General features: G+C 51.2%; 2 protein-coding genes and 1 long non-coding RNA gene across 9 annotated transcripts in view; 1 reads left to right on the forward strand and 2 right to left on the reverse strand.

The window, feature by feature from the left end:
* Positions 1–798: 798 nt before the first annotated feature.
* On the reverse strand, positions 799–12,010 carry PLA2G12B (phospholipase A2 group XIIB). Its single transcript, XM_068196976.1, has 4 exons — positions 11,726–12,010; positions 6,914–6,990; positions 5,616–5,781; positions 799–3,776 (listed from the first exon to the last, which is right to left on the reverse strand). The coding sequence occupies exons 1-4, from the start codon at positions 11,958–11,960 to the stop codon at positions 3,658–3,660; spliced, it is 597 nt and encodes a 198-aa protein (XP_068053077.1). The 5' UTR covers positions 11,961–12,010; the 3' UTR covers positions 799–3,657.
* A 3-nt stretch (positions 12,011–12,013) lies between these two features.
* LOC137477776 (uncharacterized) lies at positions 12,014–17,972 on the forward strand. Of its 2 annotated transcripts, XR_011001184.1 has the most exons (3): positions 12,019–12,568; positions 12,995–14,998; positions 15,847–17,972. It is a non-coding gene; the product is annotated as an uncharacterized lncRNA (long non-coding RNA). The 2 variants fall into 2 exon arrangements; XR_011001183.1 differs by having other exon boundaries at positions 12,014–12,568; positions 12,995–17,972.
* P4HA1 (prolyl 4-hydroxylase subunit alpha 1) overlaps positions 16,727–21,362 on the reverse strand; it is a 30,701-nt gene continuing 26,065 nt past the window's right edge. For all 6 annotated transcript variants that reach the window (XM_068196971.1, XM_068196968.1, XM_068196966.1 and 3 more), the window contains 2 exons: positions 19,891–19,987; positions 16,727–19,384 (listed from right to left, as the gene is read on the reverse strand). In XM_068196971.1, the coding sequence (XP_068053072.1) occupies positions 19,314–19,384; positions 19,891–19,987 (168 nt within the window). In that variant the 3' untranslated portion in view covers positions 16,727–19,313. The remainder of the gene's footprint in view (positions 19,385–19,890; positions 19,988–21,362) is intronic.

Genomic DNA, 21,362 nt, shown 5'->3' on the forward strand with positions numbered 1-21,362 from the left:
TGTATCATTATTCTTCTCCCTCTTCTCCCACCACCAAAAATGCCTTTCCTAAGCGCTATTATAGCAGCTTGATTGTAAGAGAAACACCATTAAACATCTATAAACACCCCCCCCTCCCATGCGTGCTGCTGCCAAGTGTTTGTCTCGAAGTTGTGATGCATTGCCCTGGTTAGCAAGGCCGTGGATCCAACAGAGGATTAGAGGAATGCACATTAGTTATTTATAGCAATCATTGGTAATGTGGGCAGTTCTCAGGACAGGGCTGTCCCCAGTGAGCCTGGTAACAGGAGACATGGCAGCATTGTCTGAGTGGCTGTGGCAGGGGACACAATTATTGGTGATGGTGGTGGCATCATGGTTGTCAGGAATCTTTTTGGGCTGCCGAGCTCCTTCTGAAGAAAATACAGTGGATGTGATCAAGCTCCTCTGGGCTTCATTGAGCTGTGTGGTAAAGGATTAGGGGTGTGGGGTGGAAGGGAGGAAGCACAGCCAGCAGTGAAGGACAGCGTGGGACAGGCAGGGCTGGAGGACGAGGAGAAGGATCCGTCTCCACCGGTGGCAGTGGCTCTGCAGGGCATTCCCAAGGTTTTCTACAAGAAGCTCCTCAGTGTGCAGCTCTGTCCTGCGTGGTTGGAGGTCTTCTGGAAGCCCCCCAACCTTCATCATCCGTGTTCTGCTCTGCTTGGAGCAGCCAAATTACTGCAAAAGCCAAAATTTGCTGCTGCTCTCAAATGGAAGGGGAATCCATTTGAAGGGACCATTTAGAAGGGAGTCACAAATCACCGCAAACATTTCAACCTATTTCACAGATTTATTTGTTCTGGCAAGTGAGATTCCATTGAGGAATGAACATTTAATGGCTGAGAGTTTAATAATTTTTCTAAATAGCTTCATGGCTGCTTTTCTAATCTTGGAAATAAGTGTTGTGTGTGTTACAGTAAACAAAAATATTTCTATGATGATAAGTAGGTATAAATGGAAAGAGTCTTATCCAACTTTTCATGTCTTATCCAACCATATGTGAAAGAAAAAGAAAGGAAGAAGGCTTCTCCTAGGATTGCTGCTGCTGATTCACATCTGCATTAGGACCACAGGGGCAGTTTCCCACTGTCACTTCTTTGTTCAGGCAGCCTGCACTAAATATATTTGTTTTGATAAAACAAGAGCTGGGAAATGAAATTAATTATCTGGTGCCTTCTGGAGAATCAACTGGTCTTGTTTGTTTATATGGAAGGGATGTAGGGGGAGTGATGGAGGGAGAAGTTCCTTTCCTGGCTTATTTCAGTTATTGTGCACATTATTCGGTTCTTCCTGACGAATTCATGTGAAGCAGCTTTTCCACTCTGCAGCTGAAAACAATCCTGCCAATTCCCAAAGTCAAGAGGAAGCCACGGGATGAGCCAAGTGGTGTCTTTGTGTCCAGAACAGGGTGGAATTGAAGATGACCCAAGGTTCATGCAGCAACCTGGAGAATCCTGTGATCAGCTGCTTCCATGGCTTGTACATCACTGGATAGCAGGAGAGGCACGGAGGGGAAGCAAGTTTTAGTTTGGTTGCAGTTTTACTGGGGTTCATTGCTCCTACACAGGATTACCTGCTGCTTGGCTGGAGTCACTGCCACCACTTGAAGGTTTGAATATTTCCTTGTAGAGCTGCTAGTGGGTTTTTCACGTTACCACAGTGAAAAATGAATTTATTCAGTAGCTGGCCTGCTTGCAGCTGTCTCTAGGGTTTTGGGATGAATGGTGGTCTGAAAGCAGGGAGAAATGATGATTTATGTTAGCGACATCTCCAGCACCATCAGTCTCTGGGTACAGAGATTTTGTTCAGAACCCTTTGATTTCTGCAGTGTATGTCATCACCTGCCAGCAGTTGCTTGGCTTTAATCTGATATCACTTGAACTCTAAGATAATTTAAGATATTTGCCATGCAGTCGGCTATTGAACGTAGACAATATAGCTATTTTAACTTGTTTTTTGTCATTTAATCATAGGAGTAGGTTCACATTTAAACTGGCCACAGGCACTATTTCACCAACAAAATACAAAGTTTGGGCAGTATCTGGAATGAGGAATGTTTCCTTCCCATCCCTAGCCATCAGTAGGTGTTTCTTAGCTGGATTATCAAGGCTGTGTGTCCAGCCTCATGCTCTGACGGAGCGGTGAACTCGACAATGCAGAATTCCCTCTCCAGTGGCATTAGCCCAGCTAGGAAAGGCTGTCATTACATCTGAGCAGTGTTGAAGCCCTCTGTGATGGAAAGCATCCCAGTACACCTCACGCAGTCACTTCCATTTTCCTGGTCTGGATACCAGGGGGCTCTTGTTGTTCCAGCCCACTTGGGGCCAGCTGAATGTCTCATGGCTGTTCACTGTAAGGCAAGGATGACTGGCAGGAATAGGAATACAGGGCTTAAATAATTTATAGCTCCATGCATACATTTTAAACCCATTTAAGCTGGAAGAAAAGCAACCAAGGCAGACTCTTTCCACTCTTGTTAAATCACCCTTTTGCAGCCTTAACTTCTCTGTGGCAGATGGAAGAACATAACCATAAATATGTTTGCAGGAGCTGCTGAAATATTTACGTGGCACGGCATGCACACACCCAGTAGCAACATCCTTCCAACAAGAAACCCAGCTGAAAGCTGTCTGCCAATGTTCTGTGGAGGCAAAATGCCATGCACCACTTTAAATTCTGGTTTTGCATGCAACATAAGCTCCCCATAACAGATGGGAGTATTAACCACATTTCAGAAGGAATGGTGTCTGAGGCTGCTGATAGCAGCCCCACAGAGGTAGCACATAAGTCCTGTCACCTGACAGATAAGGCTCCAGAATTTGGAATATCTCATCCAAGGTCACTGTGAGCCTCCTGTTTTGCTCATGCAAGAGATGGAGGTGGATACCCAGCCACTTTGTGTAAAGAGGGATCCTAAGGGCAAAGCTTTGTTAAATGTTGTAGGAGAAAAGTAATTAAATAGATGTGGATGACACTGGCTTCCTCTCCTGAGACTGGGGGAGAGGGCTGTGATTTCACATCTGATAAATGGTGGGCTTTGGTCCTGAATATCAATTGTGTACCACAAACGCCTCAAGCCCTTCTCCTTAACTCATGCTTAAGAAATCTCCAGATGTCTTAAATCAGTTTAGGATCCACCAAGTATTTAAATATGCAGGGTTGTCAGGGTGTGTAACAACAGGATGGAAAGTGTCAGGGATGGGTGTGAGCAAGGTACTGAAAGCAAATTACCCCTCTTCAGTCTGTCACCAGCGGTGCAAAAATGTACGTAGCTTATCCATGGACTGGGAATTTCACAGGGCTTGCAGAAAACTAATGCCTTGCACTGCAAATTAGAGAGTTACAGGGTGGGGGTAGGTAATAGTATGTATTTAAGGTAAGTCCTGTGTTTATAAGCAGCACTGCATCCTGCTTGCCTTGGAGAGAGCTGGCCTGGGATCCTGTGGGCTTGGGAAGGGGCAGTGGGGCTGAGGAGCTGCATCTGCGGCGGGCGGCAGGCACGGCTGCCCTCTGTCCATGGGCTGGCTCTGCTGTGCCCCAGGCTGCCGTGGGTGCCCATCCCGAGGGCTGACAGGAGTCACCGTGCTGCAGAGGGGCGCTGCCAGCGGCTCCCGGGCGCTGGGTGGCTGCTCCTGCTCACAGCTCATCGCGCTCTTCCTCGCTGCAAATGCAGGCGCTCCTCTGGCTGTTCATGAAGGGCCGGCAGCCCAGGGTCCAGACGGCGTTGAACACCGTGTCTGCCATGGATTCACAGGCTGTGGAGAAGAACAGGGTGGCCAGGTAAGGACAGGCAACCCCGAGCACCCCAGCCCGAGCCCTGCACTGTGGGGTTTGCCATTGGAAGCGTGGGCTGTCATCTTTTCTCTCTGAGAACTACATTTTTGTAATCCTGAGGTTCCCTTCTCTCTTCTCCCCAGGCCGGCATTAATTTCTCTCCCCCCTAAACCCCTCCTTTCTTGCCTCAAAGAGGCAAACTGGTTGATGGATCATCTGGGGCTCTGCAAACAGCACTGTTTACCAAACAGATTTCCCAGGAGGCCCTCACATTGCTCCTTCTCCTCTCAGTTTTGCCTATGGCCACTATTAACCAACCTTTCTGGGCTTTTTGGGGAGTTATGATGTCAGCTGTCAGCCAGCATGAAAAATCTTGCAGCATCTGGAGCAGCTGACTGCCTGACTAGTAGCCCCTCCACATCCCAAAAACAACCCTGAAAGTGCTTGTCAGTAAATAAATAGGTTAATACTAGGTCTTTAGGGTTTATTTACTGGCAGCAACACTGACTGCTGTATGCATGATGAAGCTGGGAAAGCCTTGCCTTTGGGACTGTTTGCTCCTATCTCAGCCTCTCCAAACACCTCAGCGCTCCTGTTCCCTCAGGAGGCTGCTCATTTGGCAGGCACTGGAGAGGCTGTGGTGAGTCAGTGGGAAAACCAAGGTTTTGGATGCCAGATAAGAGCTGGGATGGCTGTGGAGGAGGACTGTGACAGGAGCTGCTCAGAGCAGCCCTGGGGACAGGATGTGTAGAGCCCAAGGTGAGGGGAGGATGGCTCCGAGATTCACTGGTGTTGCCTGTGCCTCCTACAGCAGCCAGGACAGAGATGCTGGAGGAATCTACTCCTGCCTGGCAGAGGTGGCTTGTCTCAGCCCAGGAGTGTGGGCTCTGCTCCACCTTAACTCCCTAGGATCTACATTTGCTTTGCTGCTGCAAGCAGAGAGCAAGAAGGAACCATATAAAAAAGTGGAAGGGGAAAAGCTGAAGAGATGGGAAGAAGCTGGCTGTGTGAGGAGCTGTTGGTAAGGGTGACCATGAAAGATTGGCTGTGCTCAGCCTGTAGCACTTATGTCTCAGTCCATGTCTTTGATTTCTCTTGCTGGCCTGGGCACTCTTTCCATGCATTTATCTGTGACCAGGTAGGAAACCATCTGCACTAGTGCTGGTGTCATGCAGACTTCCCATGTGTCCTAATCAGGCTGCACCTTTGGAAAACAAAAGCATATTTAAGGATACCTTAGAGCAGGGGGTCAGCAGAGGTTACCAAAAAAGCTCTTCTCAGACTTGCAGGCTGAGGCTTTTTTAATTAGGTAAAACCAGGGTGGCACTTGAGCTGCTGGCACATCACTAGAGCTTGTTAGCACTTCTGAGTCACCCAGAGCTGCCTGCAGTGGCTCAGCCACCACCCAACCTGGTGTGTCCCTGGTGCCATCATCATCTCTTACCTGTGACCAGATCCCTGAGAGCTCTGTCCTTAGCTCTCTCAGTTTTGCTGTCCCCTGGCCACATAAAGGTTTCAGTGTGTGCCTCACTGGCCCTGGAAGGCTTTTGTGTGTCCCATTAAGGTGTCTGGGACTGCCTCCAAGTTTTGAAGGAATTACTTCCAGGGTTGTTTGTGGGTTTTTTTCACACATTGTAGTATTTTCTAAATGCAAATAACCGTAGGTGTCCAGCCTTGGGACAGAAGTGTGGGGCAGATCTCTGTGTTCTCACCCACCTGTGACGAGTGCAGGACAGAGATGCTGCTCCCTACTGCAGAGCTTTGCTTCTTTTTGGCAAGGAAGGGGCTCCCTGCACAGAGGATGTGAGGCAGGGTCCTACCTTGCACCTTGGAGACGAAGCCCAGGCTGCGCTTGAGGTCGGAGCAGATGGAGTGGAGGCACCAGCGGAACTTGGCGTCGCAGCGGTACTTGTTGGCCCCACAGGTGTCATAACAAATGTCCAGCTGGTTACAGCACTTGGTCATGGCAGGGATGCCCAAGTCTAGCTGGGGAAAGAGAAAAGAGGTGTCCCTTGGCTGGGTCCTGGCCTCAGGCTCACACAGCTGTGACGGGGTGAGGTGCTGCAGAGCCCAGCTGGCTCCTTTTCCAGACTATTCCTGATAGCTGGGGCAGCAGCAGGGAATGTGTGCTGCTCCCTCACCATCTAAAGAAGGATGAGGGAGCAGCACTGTGGTGTCAGTGGTGCAGGCTCAGTGCAGGCTTCGTCACATTCTTTTCTCCTCTCTGAGTCCCAGGGAATCAGCGTCTGGCAGAGAGGTGGGAAACAGCCCCTCCATGACCATTTCCTAGTTTTCATTTGTCAGAGAGCTCCAGGTCCTTGCCATCAGTGGCAAAGGCCCCTTTTTTCTTTTCCTCTTTTTCCCACAACATGACAAGGTCCCATTTTTTGGCCTAATAAACATGCCATAAGTATTTTAATGCCTTATTTCTCAGAGATGCAATTGAGGACAAGGACAAACACAGCATGGTCAGGGGAGTTCTGCTCCCTGTAAGCTTAACTAATGACCCTGGAGGTGATGGAGCAGAAGGCCTGTCTCCTGGAGAGACTGGACTTGTTAGCTTGTTATGAATTATTCATCTTTTTACCCTTCCTCATGTAAAATTTAGGAGATTAATTGTTCCTTTGTTGCACTCACGATTGCCTGGGTACAGAGGAGGCACCACAGAAATGCCCTCAAGCTTTGCAGTGAAATAGAGTTTCAGGAATTAAACCTAACATGAAAAATGGGCTGCAAAGAGAGGAGTTGTCAGAGCGGGAATCTGCCTAATTGCTGCAGACTCCATGGGCAGCAATAATGCATGAGCTAAATAGGAATCCCTGCTCTGAGAGCCTCCTGGGAAGGCTTTTCCTGGTGATTCCAGTATGATTTCATTAATTGCCTTTACGATAACGAGCGGGTGCAGTATTAAAGCCTGTGGGTTTCATTCAGTGCTTGGCAGAGGCAAAAAGTGTGGGAAGAGGTGTGGAGGATGCACTCAGGTGTTGCTGTGTGCACCTAGCTTATTGTCACCGAGCTGCCCAGCCTTTTGCTTGCCCAGAATGATGAGCTGGTGATGTGATGGAGAGCTGCATCCTTTGGGACTGGTGGGTGGGACAGTACATACACCTTCGGGTACCTTGAGCCCCAGAAAATGGGAGCTACAGCCATTGGGTTCTTGGGGTTTGTAGTGAGGCCGTGGCATGGGAGCCTTCCCTGGGAAAGAAAAGACAGGACAAATGTTAGGAAAGCTGATCTTCCCAAGACTAGGTCCAAAAAACAAGGAGTGACAGGCAGCTCCCCTTTGATCTGCATCCCCAAACACCACCGCTTACACTGCTGGCCTAGCAAGGGGGTTTCTTTCTGTCCTCAGTTCATTCTTGGACTGTTGGTGTGCTGTGGATCTCCTCCAAACTGTGCCAGACCTTTCATGTCTGATCTTGCTCTGAGCAGGTCTTCTTGGTCCATTTTCTGCCCACGGTGATGCACTGCCATGTTTTGCAAATAATTTCTGTTCCTTTAATCTCTGCACCTTCCTCATTCTGCTTAATATGCATAAAGGAGCAAGAACTCCCTCTGTGAATAATTATTTACCCAATGTAGGAAGAGTCCAGCTCACAGCCAGCTCTAGCAGTACCTTCCAGCAGCATTTTAATCTGATTTTTTGTAGGGGAGCCTGTTCAGTGCCTGACCACCCGCTGGGGGAAGAACCTTTTCCTCATATCCAATCTAACCCTGCCCTGACACAGCTCCAGCCATTCCCTGGGTCCTGTCCCTGCTCTGGGAAAACATAAACTGTGGGAATGCTCCAACAAAAACTCTTGTGAGCTCAGCCTTCTGAAGCCTGTCACATCAAGGGTTAAGTTTCTGCATCCCTGGGCACAGCTAGAGAATTTATATAGACATAAAATGGATCTAATTCAGCCCTTCAAGGCAGGGTTGGGTTCTTTTAAACTCCATTTCCACTTCTTGCTTCTTGTCAGCACCAGGAATTATTTAAGACACTTTCCCCATTTTTCTGTTCAGGTACCTAAAATGCCAGTGGTTAATTCAACCATAAATCTGCTGTGCCCTTGGGAAGGCCTTGCAGCCAAAAGCCTCAGAGGGACTTATGTAGGCGTGTTCCCAGCACCTCTCAGTTAAACTTTGCCAGAGTTGTTTTGCTTAAATAACAGATTTGCTACAAATAAATAACAAACTGAAATCCCATCCAGCTGTGAGATGCCAACAGGCAATTTTTCCCTTCCAAAAGAGCCTTGATGTTTTTTTGGAGGGGGGTGGGAACTGGGACTCAGTATTCAAATGTTCCTGAACTGATGCAGGAGGCAGAGGAAAGCTTTAAATCTGCTGTGGGTTTTGCAGGATGGAGTCAAATTTGAGTGTCTTGCTTGTAATACTGATTGTAAAAATTCTGTTCCTGCAGCACAGTGACAGTTAATGGGATAAGATGGCAAGTCTGAGTAGGAGTGAGACTTTTTGGGGATGTGGAGATCATGGAATTATAGAATGGCTTGGGTTGGATGGGACCTTTAAGATCATCCAGTTCTCCCTCTATTATCCAGTTCCCAGCCAAAGAGAGCTGTGTTTCCAGATCTTCAATTAAGCCCAAGTCACAGCTATTATAATGTTCTAGAAAGCTGGCCTGAGGAAAAAAACCCTCACATAAGGATTGTGCTGATCCCACAAAACATCAAACTGCCTTCAGGATAAGCCCTTGTAGGAAACCTGTCTCCTCCCCTCTGAAAAGCGGAGCTTTTAAACTTCTAAAGTGCCCCTTTGTACTCTTTCTCAGCTAGGTCAAATCCAAGACACCACAATTAACCTCTCTCCCACATCTTATTTTGTAGGTAGCAGGAAAGCAAAAGCAAAACGGGAATATCAGGCATTCCTGCCTCTCTACAAGCATTGGCTCAGTGCTCCTGTTATCATTTCTTGCTTGCCCATCCTTACAGGCAAGAAGACAGATTTCAGGCCACTGCCTTGTTGCCACAGCCCTAGAACTGAAGTTGAGTTTCCCTGATGCATTTTAATGCCCTCAGGCTGCTGCAGCTGTTCCAAGAGGCTGGAAGGCAGCCAGCTGGCTGGAACAGCTTCTGGCAATGCAGGAGGTCTCAGGCACTGCAGTGCTGGGACACTGGCAGGGGGAGCTGAGTGTATTTTTGGGTGAATGGATGGTCTCAGGGCTCCTTACACGTTTGGGTGGTCCATTGTTGTTTGTGTGCCCCGGGCAGGCAGGCTTTGAGCAGAGATGCCTGCACACACCCAGCCTTGTGTGCCCTGTAGGAGAGCCTGGCTTTGAAGGCTCTTTTCCCACAGCCTGGAGGTGCCCCCTCATCTGAAGCCCTTCAGGACCAAATGCTGAGCAAAGCAGTGAAGTCTTGTCTGGCCAGGAGGAAGCTACAAGGGCTTCACTCCCAGCTCAGGCTGTTTGTTTCCCCTGAGATGCCCAGGGAGATTTTGTAAGCAGGAGGATATTTGCCAGTAAATGCTAGTGTAACCCTAACGTCCTGATTTAAGGGAGTCATCCATCAAGTTGGTTGTTTTCAGACCTCAGTAGCTGCTGAAAAATCAGGAGAGTCTTACAGCTGGAACAGCCAAGTGCTCAGCTGACGATGGATGTGGCAATCCCAGGTGAGTCCTGACCTTTACCCTGGCAAAATAAGCTATTATTGGTATCTCTTGGCTGAAATGAAAGTAAGTAGATGGAATAATTTTTGTTTCATGCCTGGAGAAAAAAGCAATCAGGCCCTGATTCAGCACAAAGATGGTTTGTGTTCATCCTCCTGAGCAAGGACTGGATCTCCCAGTGGTTTGGGACCATCCTGGCATCCTCTCCAGTCTGCAATGTCTGTGCCAGAGATTTGCAAGGACAAATGGTCCTGGAAAGGTCCAGCAAGCCCCTTGGAGCCACGTGGGCAGCATTTCAGTAGTGTTCTCCTTCAGGCAGTGATTAATGAGCTGTTCAGCAGAGGATGAGAACTGGGCTAACGATGGGCTTGTTCTCCTTTCCAGGTGAAACACTGTTCCTGTGAGATGCAGGGTGCTCCTGGATGCGAGCAGAGATTTGTGCCGCTCTCTGGAGATGCTTTCACAAGGACAGGCAGGGAGAGCCCTCTGGATGTGTCCAAAAGCACTAACTCCTGCATGATGTGGTGAGTCCTGAGGCTCCCTGAAACCAGCTCTGAATATCAGCATTACCTCAGGCACACTGCAGTCCCAGCCACGTTTTTCCCACTGCCAGGAGTTTCAGTCTCTGCATTAAGGAGGGCAAGTCCCTTTCTGCTCTGAATTTGGAGCATGGAGTGCACCTTTAGGAGGTTGTCACACACATGGCCCAGGGCTGCCACACCGTGAGCCTGGATCAGCTGCTTGATGGGCTCATCCTGTGTGCTGGGGGCTCTGGGGGGGCACCTCCTCCAGGCACTGGGGACACACATGGCCCCCCTGAGCTGCTGCAGAGAGGACTGAGGGACCCCCAGGCTGAGGGACCAGGGCCACTGTGGGGCTGTGGTGATGGGCTGGGGTACCTGGCTCCCTCCATCCCATGGGGCTGAGCTTCCTGGCTTGCTGCTCCCTGTTTGTTCTCAGTGTGAGGCCTGGGAGCAGAGCTGGCAGGAGGGGGAGGACACATATGTACACATTAGATGGATGTCAGGAAAATGTTTTTCACCCAGCGGGTGTTTGAGCACTGAAGGCACTTCAGGCTCATCAGAGAAGTGGTCCCATGGCTACCAGAACTCCAGGTGTGTCTGGACAACATTTTCACAGGATGTAGCTCTTGGGGTGTCCTGCATAGGGCCAGGAGTTAGACTCAATGATCCTAACGGGTCCCTTACAACTCATCCTGTTCTGTGATTCTGTGACATTATTTGTGAAACAAAACAAAAAGCTCAGCAACTTTCAGAGTGATTTTAACCTCCTTATGGCCCCTCTGCCCCTGGCAGGGAGCTGAGCTCCCAGCCCTGCAGCATCTCTTTGTCCCAGTGCCCTGGCTGCTGGCCTGGGAAGAGCAGGAGGTCCATGGGTTCCATACAGACTGAGACAGAGTCAGGGGGGTCTCCCCAAAGGGTTGAGTCTGTCTGTGCAAAACAATGCTCCGGGGAGGAGAGGGGTTGAAATCCCCCTGTGCTCACAAGCATCTTTCCCAGGTGGTCACTAAGGGTGTGTGGTGAAGCTGTGGGGCAGGGGGCTGGCAGGCAGCTGTGGCTGGGCAGGCTGAGGTGACAGGACAAGATGTTGCTGTGGGACAGTTGTAGGAGGCTGAGGAGAGGACACAGTCTGTGGGAAAACTCCTGCCTGGTTCCTAAGCAGGTCGTTCCCACAGACACCCTGGTGATGGCCAGTGCTGCCTGTGGCCCTGTCACCCCACAGACTGCAGCTCTGTGCACCCCGTCCCCTGCCCTGCCCTCCCCAGGATGTCACCCCCTTCATCCTGCCCCAGGACAAACCAAAGTAATCCTTTTGGGTCAATCACCAAAAAGTGAAGTCCAAAGCAAGCAGGAGCTGCCTCCTTCTGCCTTGAGTACTAAAGGTTCCTCCCAGTGACGTGTGCGCTTTGTCCCCGTTGTCTCTCCTCCTCCAGCCCGCGGCACCGGCCAGCTCACAGCTGCAGGATAAGGACACTCCGAAGGTTGCTGAGATTAGGGCAGCTGGCTCAGCTCCCCTCCCTGTCCCGTCCCAGGCTCCGGGCAGAGGGACAGCCCGGGTGCCTGTGTGCCCTTGCAGGGAAAGCTGCATCCTCCCTGTGCGCTCAGCGCGGTGCCTGGAGAGCAGGCTGCTCTTGGGGAAGGGGGTTCAGCGTCCCCGTGCTGGCGCTGGCAGACAGGCTGTGACCCTGAGCACTGCCGGGACAGCTCCTGGGCAGGTGGAGCTGCTCGTGGCCGCAGGGAAGGAGAAGGAAAGAGAGGAAAGGCCGAGGAGAGAGGAGCCAGCAGCAGTGAGGTTCCCTTACCGTATCGACAGCGGTACTGACAGACTCCGTTTTTCCCCCCAAGCAGTTCCAAGAAGGAGTCGAAGTAGCTGTTCACCGTTTCAAAGCCATCCCGGATGGTGTCGATGCCCCAGTCGGAATAGGATGCCACTGCCTGGGAGTCCTGCTGGCCGGGGCTGTCGGGTGCTGCCTCCTCGGAGCACTGCCCCAGGCGCAGGGCCAGGCACAGGAGCGCTGCCCCCAGCAGCGGCCGCATGCTGCCGTGCGATGCCCGAGCCCCGGGCAGGCAGAGGGGCAGCAGCGGCGGGGATGAGCTGCTCTGCGTACGAGGCGGTGGCACCGCTCTGCCTGGACTTTAAACGCTGCCCGGGGAGCCGGCGTGAGGTCACACGGGGTGCAAAGTGCAGTGCCGAGATACGGAGGGAGTTCAGCTCCCAGAGCTGGGAGTTTGCACAATCCCGCTGGGACACGCTCGGTCCCCATGGCACCAGGGCTGCAGCTCCCCAAGAGGGATCCCTCCCTCCCCCCTGAGTGGGGTCTGTCCCCCCAGGGCACTGCACTCCCTCCCCAGCCCGCTGGGGCATGAAGAGTATCTCTCTGCCCAAAATTTCTGCTGCTCAGGCAGGCTGAGGAGCACGCCTTGCCTTTTCTCCAGGCCTCCTGGGCACATGGAGGGGTGGGATGAGAGCTTCAGCCAGCCTAGCTGCTGGGTGTATTGCTCCTAGCAAATGCCAAGGGCCCACGGAGCTTCGGAGGGGTTGGTCCAGCACCTTGGAGTACTTTGGGGTTACAAAGCCTGCATTCAAGAGTCTTTGTAATTCCTTGGCAATCCTTGGCATCACCTCCAGTTCCAGGATCACTGTGGTAGGTGAGTACTGCCTTCGATGTGGTTGATGTTATAGGGCTGGTTGTTACAGCTCCTGTGTAATGTAAATTAAACGTGTAGCACAGGTGACCCAGGAGGAAAAGCTGGCACTGAGACCTGAGCCAGGGAATGGGTTGTGGGGCAGCTGCAGGTCCTGGCTCTGGAGTGGGACAGGTCTGCCAGGACCCCAGGGGCCTCCCAAATGAACACCAACAGCAAAAGACAAAGCAAACCACTGACAAGGAACAGAGAAGGGAAATGGTGTGGGAAGGTTCTGGCTGGTCTCAGGAAGCTTTACAGATGTGCTCAGGAAGCTTTACAGATGTGCTCCAGCACAGCACTGCCTCTCAGGAGGAGCTGGGCTGCAGGCATTTCAAATCTATGCCAAACACAAATGCAAATTCTGGCATTTTATTGTTTTGCAGGAACTTCAGCCCTGCTGCATTGCTGCTTCTCAAAGGCCAGAGCTCCATGGCGCTGCCTGTCTCTCTGCACGTGGCCCTGGGTGATGAGCTCCAGACATGGGATAAGGAGGAGGAACCACAGCCAAGTCTTGGTTTCTTAGGTAAGTCAGAGGCGTGGGGAAGGGAGCAAACAAGCTGGTTAGTCCCTCTCCTGTGCAATGGTGTGGAGCCAGAGGCAGCTGCTGCCTGCTTGTTCCACCTGTTCTGAGGCCCATGGCTGGCTTAGGGGTGAGGGGACATTTAGGATTGCAGGAGCTCCCATGGGAACCTCAAACCAGCTTTGCCTTTGGGGAGATAAACTCAGATGCAGAGAACACTGGGAAAGGGAGGTTGGCAGCTTGGGAATAGTCAAATCCCTGCCTCGAGTAAGCCTTTTGTGACATCTGTGTCACCCCTGGCACATGGCAGAAGGAGTGCTGGGGGAGTGAGGACTTCCCTGCAGGAGCACTGGAGGGCTTGGGCCTCTCCTGCTGTTCAGATCACACTGGTGACTGCTCTGTCAGTTGTGGGTGGAAATGGTCCCTGGAATTTGTTGTCAGTGCCCCAGTGCAGGGCAAACTGGATTCAGGAGTCCCACGCTGTGTCTTGCAGTGAGTGGAGCCTTTGGTGTCTCTGCTGGCTCAGTCCCTGCCCTGCCTGACACTCCAGTTCACAGTCCCAGTGCTCCCAGCCTTTGCCAACAGCCTGGCAGAAATTAATGTAAAAAAGAGTGAAACAGCTATTCAGAAATAGCTTGGAAAAGTGTAAGAGCCTCTGGGTGTCTGTGCGTGGTGTCCTGCTTTTATGGAGAGCCTTTTAGGGTTGTTCTGGAAGCAATTCCAGAACACAGCTTTCCTTGTCATCCCTCGGTCCCTGCTGACTGACCCATGTGCTGCTGAAGGCGAAGAGAGAGGGGAAAAATGCTGGCAGGACTGCAGAGGAGGCAAACCACAGGGAATGTTGCATGAGCAGGGCATGCAGCCTGGAGCTGGCGGCTCTGGAGCACTCAGGCTGTTTGCAAAATCAATTGGAATTGGGAAAGCTGAACAGGCCGGGGAGGGAGCAGCTGGCAGAGGGCAGAGCCTGGGTAAAGAGGAGTCAGAAACTTTCCTGTTGGTTTGTCACTGGTCCCGAAGCAAAGGTTGGTGAGTAAAAAGCAGTTTAACTGCTTTTCCGTAACGTGGCAGCCCCTTTGCCCTGCCCCGGGGATGAGCTGCTCTCCTTCCTTCCTTCCTCCTGCTTCCTTCCTTCCCTCCCCGAGCCAGTCTCCTGAGAGCTTTTCAGTCCAGCTGCAAATATCTCGGTTGCACCCAGACTGCAAGATCTGAAGACCAGGAAAAATGTGGGACTGGGTAAAGGCGACCTCCAGTTTTCCCTCGGGCAGTGGCTCAGCAGCGAGGAGCCGGGATGTGCACAGTGAGCCCCGCAGGTTCTCTGGCCTCGCTTTGACTCACTGCACTTCCAAAAACCCCTTCCCTGCGCCAGCTTTTCCCTCTCTGAAGATTTAAGGGGTGCAGATGCTTTTTGCCACGGTGGTGAACTCTGACAGCTGGTTCCTGAACCTGGTGCTGACCTCGGGATAGGCAGCTCCGGACTGCGTGCATTCATTCCTGCCTCCGTAATGCTTAAATCTAGAGCAGGCGCGGTGAGTCACGCGTTCCCAGGACGCTGTCAGGCTGTCGGCAGCGATCCCGGGCTGGGAGGGAGAGGTCACGACACCCGTCGTGTCCGTGCTCCTGTGTCCCCCCGCCCGGGGCACTGAGCCCCATCCCAGGTGGAGCTGGAAAACCCTCCTGGCCCCGCCTCAGGAGGCCAGCTCCTGTGCCGCATTCCTCCTTCCCAGTGCCAGGATCCTGCCCGTGCCACTCTGCTGGGGAGGACGTGGGACCATGGAGGAGGGACTGAGCTCCTTTTCCATCGGCTGTGGCTGGCTCAGGGAGCTGCTGGTGCATGTTTAGCAGGGGGAGGAGGCAGCTGGTGGCTGAGGTTAGCGGGGGATCCGTGGCTGCTCCACAGCCCGGTTTGGGAGCCAGATGAGTCACTGACTGTGGGGAGGAGAGCTGCGGCTCAGTGGTGAAATCCCCGAGTCCTCCGAGCCAGGTCAGAGTCCGGAGGGTGGGGTCCTTCAAGACCCCCTCCCTCATGGGGCCGGGCTCAAGTGTGTGGGCAGGTCCAGTCTCTCCAGAGTCCTTCAGCCTTGGACTGCCTTCCCCCAGCTGTAGCTGCCCCTGGGCTCAGGTGAGACCCCACCTGCAGAGCTGCCCCAGCCCTGGGGCCAGCACAGGAGGGACCTGGAGCTGCTGGAGAGAGCCCAGGGGAGGCACCAGGATGAGCAGAGGGATGGAGCAGCTCTGCTGGGAGGAAAGGCTGGGACAGCTGGGATTGTTCACCTGGAAAAGAGAAAACTGCAGAGACCTCAGAGCCCCTTCCAGTGCCTGAAGGGGCTCCAGGAGAGCTGGAGAGGGGCTGGAGTGACAGAACAAGGGAGAAGGGCATCAAACTGACAGAGGGCAGGGATAGATGGGGATATTGGGAAGAAATTCTACATTGAATACTCACAGGTAGTGAGGCCCTGAGGAGGCTGCCCAGAAGAGCTGTGGCTGTCCCTGGATCCCTGGAAGTGTCTAAGGCTAGGCTGGACAAAGCCTGGGATAGTGGAAGGTGTCCCTCCCCATGGCAGGGAGTGGAACTAGATGAGTTTTAAGTACTTTCTAACCCAAACCATTCTGGGATTCTATGATCCTGTCAGACCCTTTCCTTTCTCTTCATCTTATCCTGCCCTGTGACATTCGCAGGCCTTCTTCCCTATCTTTGACCTTACCCTGCCTTTTCAGCTGCAGCTGCTGTGGTCCTTACCCTTGCTGGGCTCCTCCCATGCTGGTGACCCGCCATGGTCACCCTTGAGGTGCAGCTGTGCCAGAAGAGCCCAGGTAGGATGGTGGGAAGTCACTGGTTGGGGTGGGACAGGGCTGATCCAGAGCCCTTCCCTTCCTCCCAGGCCCATCTTGGCAGGAGCAGGGCAGCAGCTCAGCAGCACAGGGTGGCTGGGGAAGGAACCCCATCACAACCCAAAGGCAAACAGCACTGGTGCACTTCAGGCTTTATTTCAAATGTGTTGGGGCAGTGCCCTCCCTACCTGCAAGCCAAGTGCTCCATGGGCAGCGCACGGCTCCATTCCACAGGCAAAAGGATCCAGGCCTCTCACCAGCCCTTGCTGTGCTTTTTGCAGGTTCCTGAGGATGGGGATTAAGCACAAGCTCCGCTGCTCTGCAGGGTGAAGCCCAGGAGTGGCTGTGGTGTACAAACCCCAGAGGTGTTGGTCATGGAAGAGGCCAGCCTGACCTTCCCACATGAGTTTATTGTGCTCCTGGAGTATCTGGTGTTTTCTTCCCCTCCCTAGAACCATTCCAGGGTAAGTGGTTGTTTGACCTTCTGGCTTCACGAAATAGATTTGTCACCCCTGGAAAAGGGACCCTCAGCAGCTGACCCTGCTTTCAGCCCAGCATTATCTGCCCTCCCCTCTTGCAGCCCTTTAGTGCTGTGTGTTCCCAGTGGAGACACAAATTTTAGTGTTGAACAGGAATTTGGGGTAGGAGCCACTCCTGCACCGGCCCAGTGAGATGGAGAAGGGAAACAGAGGAGCTTGGTTTCCACAAATGGTGATAAAACTCTGTGTGATCAGATGCATAGCAGCCACATACGAGGAGAGTTGGATGTGGAGGATTTCTCACTGCTAATGGCAGTGGCTTTTATTTTAAGCCTATTCACTTTTTTTTTTTTTTACATTAAAAATTTTATTACAAAAAAATGTAACAGTAAGGCAGTTGTCAGTCACTGTGAGCCCAGACAGTTTTCAATCACGTTTAATACAAAACTAGATTCACACAGGAGCCACGCTGGGGATCCAAAAGCCCTCTGAGAAATGATGGGATAAGGCAGAAGCAGCAGCACCAGTGTAATCCCTTACACAGTCAGCGTTGGATGCATGGACACCACTGCAGTGGAGGGAGAGGAAATTGGGATTGTCTGCAGTTTAAAAATCTAAGCCAACCCTGTTGTCATAATCTGGAACATTCCTGATGTGTCCCAGCAGACTGGAGATTTAGTTTTGATTTTTTTTTCCCTTTAATCAAGTAAAATTTTCTACTGTCAAAAGTAGAAAATTCTTTCCTGAAGAATTACCTGTGAGTGGCTCACTGCTTTAAAAAGTCGTGCACCAGAACATTTGTACTCCCCAAGCAATGCCTGAGACTGATGCTGTTTAACACTGGAACTACTCACTGGTATTGAGGTGAGGGAGGGAACTACTGAGCAAAATTCCCCAGCTCTGGCTTTTTTTCATGCTTTGGTGACTGTTGAACAGAGATGGGATAGTAAGAGCAAATGCAGGTGTTTTCCACACCTGTTCCTGATGGCAATACAGGGATTTTGTTTTGTGCTCCTTTACTAGGTAGGACTGGTGTCCCTGTGAGCATTTATGGATGCCCCAAAGGCAGGATTCCCAACTGTTCCCACTGTTCATTGTCCCCTTTTATTTGCAGGGACATGGTGGGAGGTACCTGCAGCCATGGTTACTTTTTTGGAGCTTAACAAACTAAGAGATGGGAAAGAGAAAAGAGAGAACGATGGAGAGGAAGAGAGATGGCTGAAAAAAGTGAGAAAACTCAGGCAGGCACAAACCTTATGGGTTTGGGCTTTTTTAAATAATTGCAATTTAATGCTCGGAGATCAGCTCTGCTAACGCAGTTCTGGGGTGAAGTTATTTAGATCAGCTCCTGCTCTGGGTAAATGAGCAGTACAGATGGGAGGTGGGACTGCGCAGACTTTGTGTTCTCACCTTATGGATGGACCTTGTTTTCCAGCTGCCAAAAGCCAGGCAAAATTCAGGAAGGTGCAGGGCTAAGGAGGGGCAGTTCTGTGGGTCCCACTGCTACCAGGCTCAGTAGAAATTTAACAATTATTTTTCCAGCAAAGACCTTTTAAAGTGTCTTCTGAAAGTATGCAGTTCCTCCAACTATAGTACCTTAAACTGCATTCCCAGTAATCCAGAGGTATTTCTAGCACGTGTAACAATAGATTTTGTATGTTTTGGCTCAACTGTCAAGATTTTATTGAGGCAGAAAATCTAATTAACCAAAATTGGAATTTTTCCCTTGGTAAAGACTTCAGGCTTGACCCCTAAATCAGTAAAATCATCCAGAAAATTGGACTGTTTAGGTAGAGGCAGGTGCAGCTTCCTTTGATTTTTGTCCTCATGCTAGTGAGACTATTTAGATATTTTGCTAAAAATCCTGCTGTGGAAGGGAAAGGATTCAGGAAAATGAGCCTGCATCTAAAAAAAGGTTCAGGACTATAAATAGGCTGAGAGTTTCTCCTGAAACCTCGAGAGCTGGGAGAAGGATGACGGCAGGGAGCATTCTGTGAGGACTCTGTGTTACCTCAGCACCTGAAGTCTCAGAACCAATTTGAAATTCCAGTGTCCTAAGGCACGACAATTTTGATTAATGAAGATGGGAACATCCCCGTTCCCGCTGCCCGAGGAGCAGAGGGAAGAGCTGGCTGCCAGGACAGAACAAAAGCAGCATTTGTTGGTGTGGACAAACATTGCAGAAGAGGAGGGGAGGTGGGCCATGGGCGTTCCCAGGCTGCTCTGACACTGTGGAAGCATCCTGACTCTGCCTGTGGAACTGCTGGCTCACGTGGTCAAGATTGAGAGCCAAATTCTCCACACGGGCTGAGAAGGAAGACAAGTTTAAAAAGTGGGGCTTTTGTGGAAGTGGAAAACCAGGCTAAAACATGCTAATAACCTGTTTTCCAGAGGAAAAAAAAAAAAACCAAAGCATGCCTGCAGTGGTCAGGCACTCCAGGAAAGCAAAGAGTCGAGTGTCTGGGAATTGAGGAAAGGAATGGGTTTAATTCAGCATTCCTTAGAAGGGAGCCCTCCCACGCAATCATCCTGCCCTAAGCCTGGCAGGTGTGAGGAGGACTCCAGACAACCCCTGGCTGCCTGCACTGCTCAGAGGGATGATGGTGACAGGAACACCACACACAACACCACTGTAAGTTGTGGCCCTCATCTGTATTTTGTCCTTTTTTTTTTTCCAGTAACACTTGTCAACCTCAGTATTTTCTGTTGATAAATCTTGGGGGGGATTTGGAGGGAACCAAAAGCACGTTTGTCCTGTCCACAGCTGAGCTGGGCGGGGTGAACCTGTAGTGGAGTGTTTGTTAGTCAGTTGTAAACTGGCATGGCAGGAGTGTGCATTTCCCACACACTGAGTACTCAGGAGCCCAGGCTGCCTCATTCCAGCTCCGATAACGTGCACGGCCGGCGGAACTCCTGCCCCCGCTCGTGGAGCCACTTATTGGAGACTGCAAAGACACAAAGGTATTGGATCACTGCACATGGTCAGCTCCTCGTCTGCTGAAGCTAAATGTGCTCTAGGCCAGCTTCGGGTTAAGCACAGGATTACGTTCATTTTCTAAGGGGTTTTAATCACAGAATGGTTTGGGTTGGAAGGAGCTTTAAAAGACTCTGTCATTCCAAACCCCACTGCCACACACAAATCTGTGAGGTTAGTCTAATAAAAATAACCAGCCAACCAAAAATCCTTCCAGTATGGCTGCAAAGCTACAAAAACTCTTAAAGCAGACACAGCTGCAAAAAGTCTTAAAGTGGATATAGTATTAATTTCCTTTATACACATAATGAAATATGCTACTATATAGAATATTTAACATATAGAGAGATATGAGGGAGACAAAGTAAATTAAATATATTTCTTTACAAAGAATGTCATTTCTGAAGTCCAAAGGAAAAATAAAGCCAAGCCACTCCCCCAGCAGAGCCCAGACTCAGGTCAGGGGCAAGTACTCACCCCATTTATTTCCCACTAGCACCGGGCAAGCTGCGTGTCGCGTGCTGTAATCGCCTTCTCCACTCGGGAAGAGATTGTACCAGAACACAGCTGTTCCCTGGAAAAGAGAACACTCAGCCCTGTGCTCTGTACAACACACAGTCACACCAGAGACTGTACCAGAACACAGCTGTTCCCTGGGAATGGCAGAGAACACTCAGCCCTGTGCTCTGTACAACACACAGTCACACCAGAGACTGTACCAGAACACAGCTGGGAATGGCAGGGAACACTCAGCCCTGTGCTCTGTACAACACACAGTCACACCAGAGACTGTACCAGAACACAGCTGTTCCCTGGAAAAGAGAACACTCAGCCCTGTGCTCTGTACAACACACAGTCACACCAGAGATTGTTCCAGAACACAGCTGTTCCCTGGGAATGGCAGGGAGCACTCAGCCCTGTGCTCTGTACAACACACAGTCACACCAGAGACTGTACCAGAACACAGCTGTTCCCTGGGAATGGCAGAGAACACTCAGCCCTGTGCTCTGTACAACACACAGTCACACCAGAGACTGTACCAGAACACAGCTGTTCCCTGGGAATGGCAGGGAACACTCAGCCCTGTGCTCTGTACAACACACAGTCACCCCAGAGACTGTACCAGAACACAGCTGTTCCCTGGAAAAGAGAACACTCAGCCCTGTGCTCTGTACAACACACAGTCACACCAGAGACTGTACCAGAACACAGCTGTTCCCTGGGAATGGCAGGGAACACTCAGCCCTGTGCTCTGTACAACACACAGTCACCCCAGAGACTGTACCAGAACACAGCTGTTCCCTGGAAAAGAGAACACTCAGCCCTGTGCTCTGTACAACACACAGTCACACCAGAGACTGTACCAGAACACAGCTGTTCCCTGGGAATGGCAGGGAACACTCAGCCCTGTGCTCTGTACAACACACAGTCACCCCAGAGACTGTACCAGAACACAGCTGTTCCCTGGAAAAGAGAACACTCAGCCCTGTGCTCTGTACAGCACACAGTCACCCCAGAGACTGTACCAGAACACAGCTGTTCCCTGGAAAAGAGAACACTCAGCCCTGTGCTCTGTACAACACACAGTCACACCAGAGACTGTACCAGAACACAGCTGTTCCCTGGGAATGGCAGGGAACACTCAGCCCTGTGCTCTGTACAACACACAGTCACCCCAGAGACTGTACCAGAACACAGCTGTTCCCTGGAAAAGAGAACACTCAGCCCTGTGCTCTGTACAGCACACAGTCACCCCAGAGACTGTACCAGAACACAGCTGTTCCCTGGGAATGGCAGAGAACACTCAGCCCTGTGCTCTGTACAACACACAGTCACACCAGAGACTGTACCAGAACACAGCTGTTCCCTGGGAATGGCAGGGAACACTCAGCCCTGTGCTCTGTACAACACACAGTCACACCAGAGACTGTACCAGAACACAGCTGGGA

The sequence above is a fragment of the Anomalospiza imberbis genome, chromosome 8 (assembly GCF_031753505.1).
Source record: "Anomalospiza imberbis isolate Cuckoo-Finch-1a 21T00152 chromosome 8, ASM3175350v1, whole genome shotgun sequence".
NCBI lineage: Eukaryota > Metazoa > Chordata > Aves > Passeriformes > Viduidae > Anomalospiza > Anomalospiza imberbis.

Coding starts and splice junctions, on each gene's coding strand:
- PLA2G12B (XM_068196976.1), bottom strand. CDS start 11,960: ATGCGGCCGCTGCTGGGGGCAGCGCTCCTGTGCCTGGCCCTGCGCCTG. Junction 6,991..11,725: donor TCAGTACCGCTGTCGATACG/GTAAGGGAACCT, acceptor TTTCTTTCCCAG/GGAAGGCTCCCATGCCACGG. Junction 5,782..6,913: donor CCCATTTTCTGGGGCTCAAG/GTACCCGAAGGT, acceptor CTCTTTCCCCAG/CTAGACTTGGGCATCCCTGC.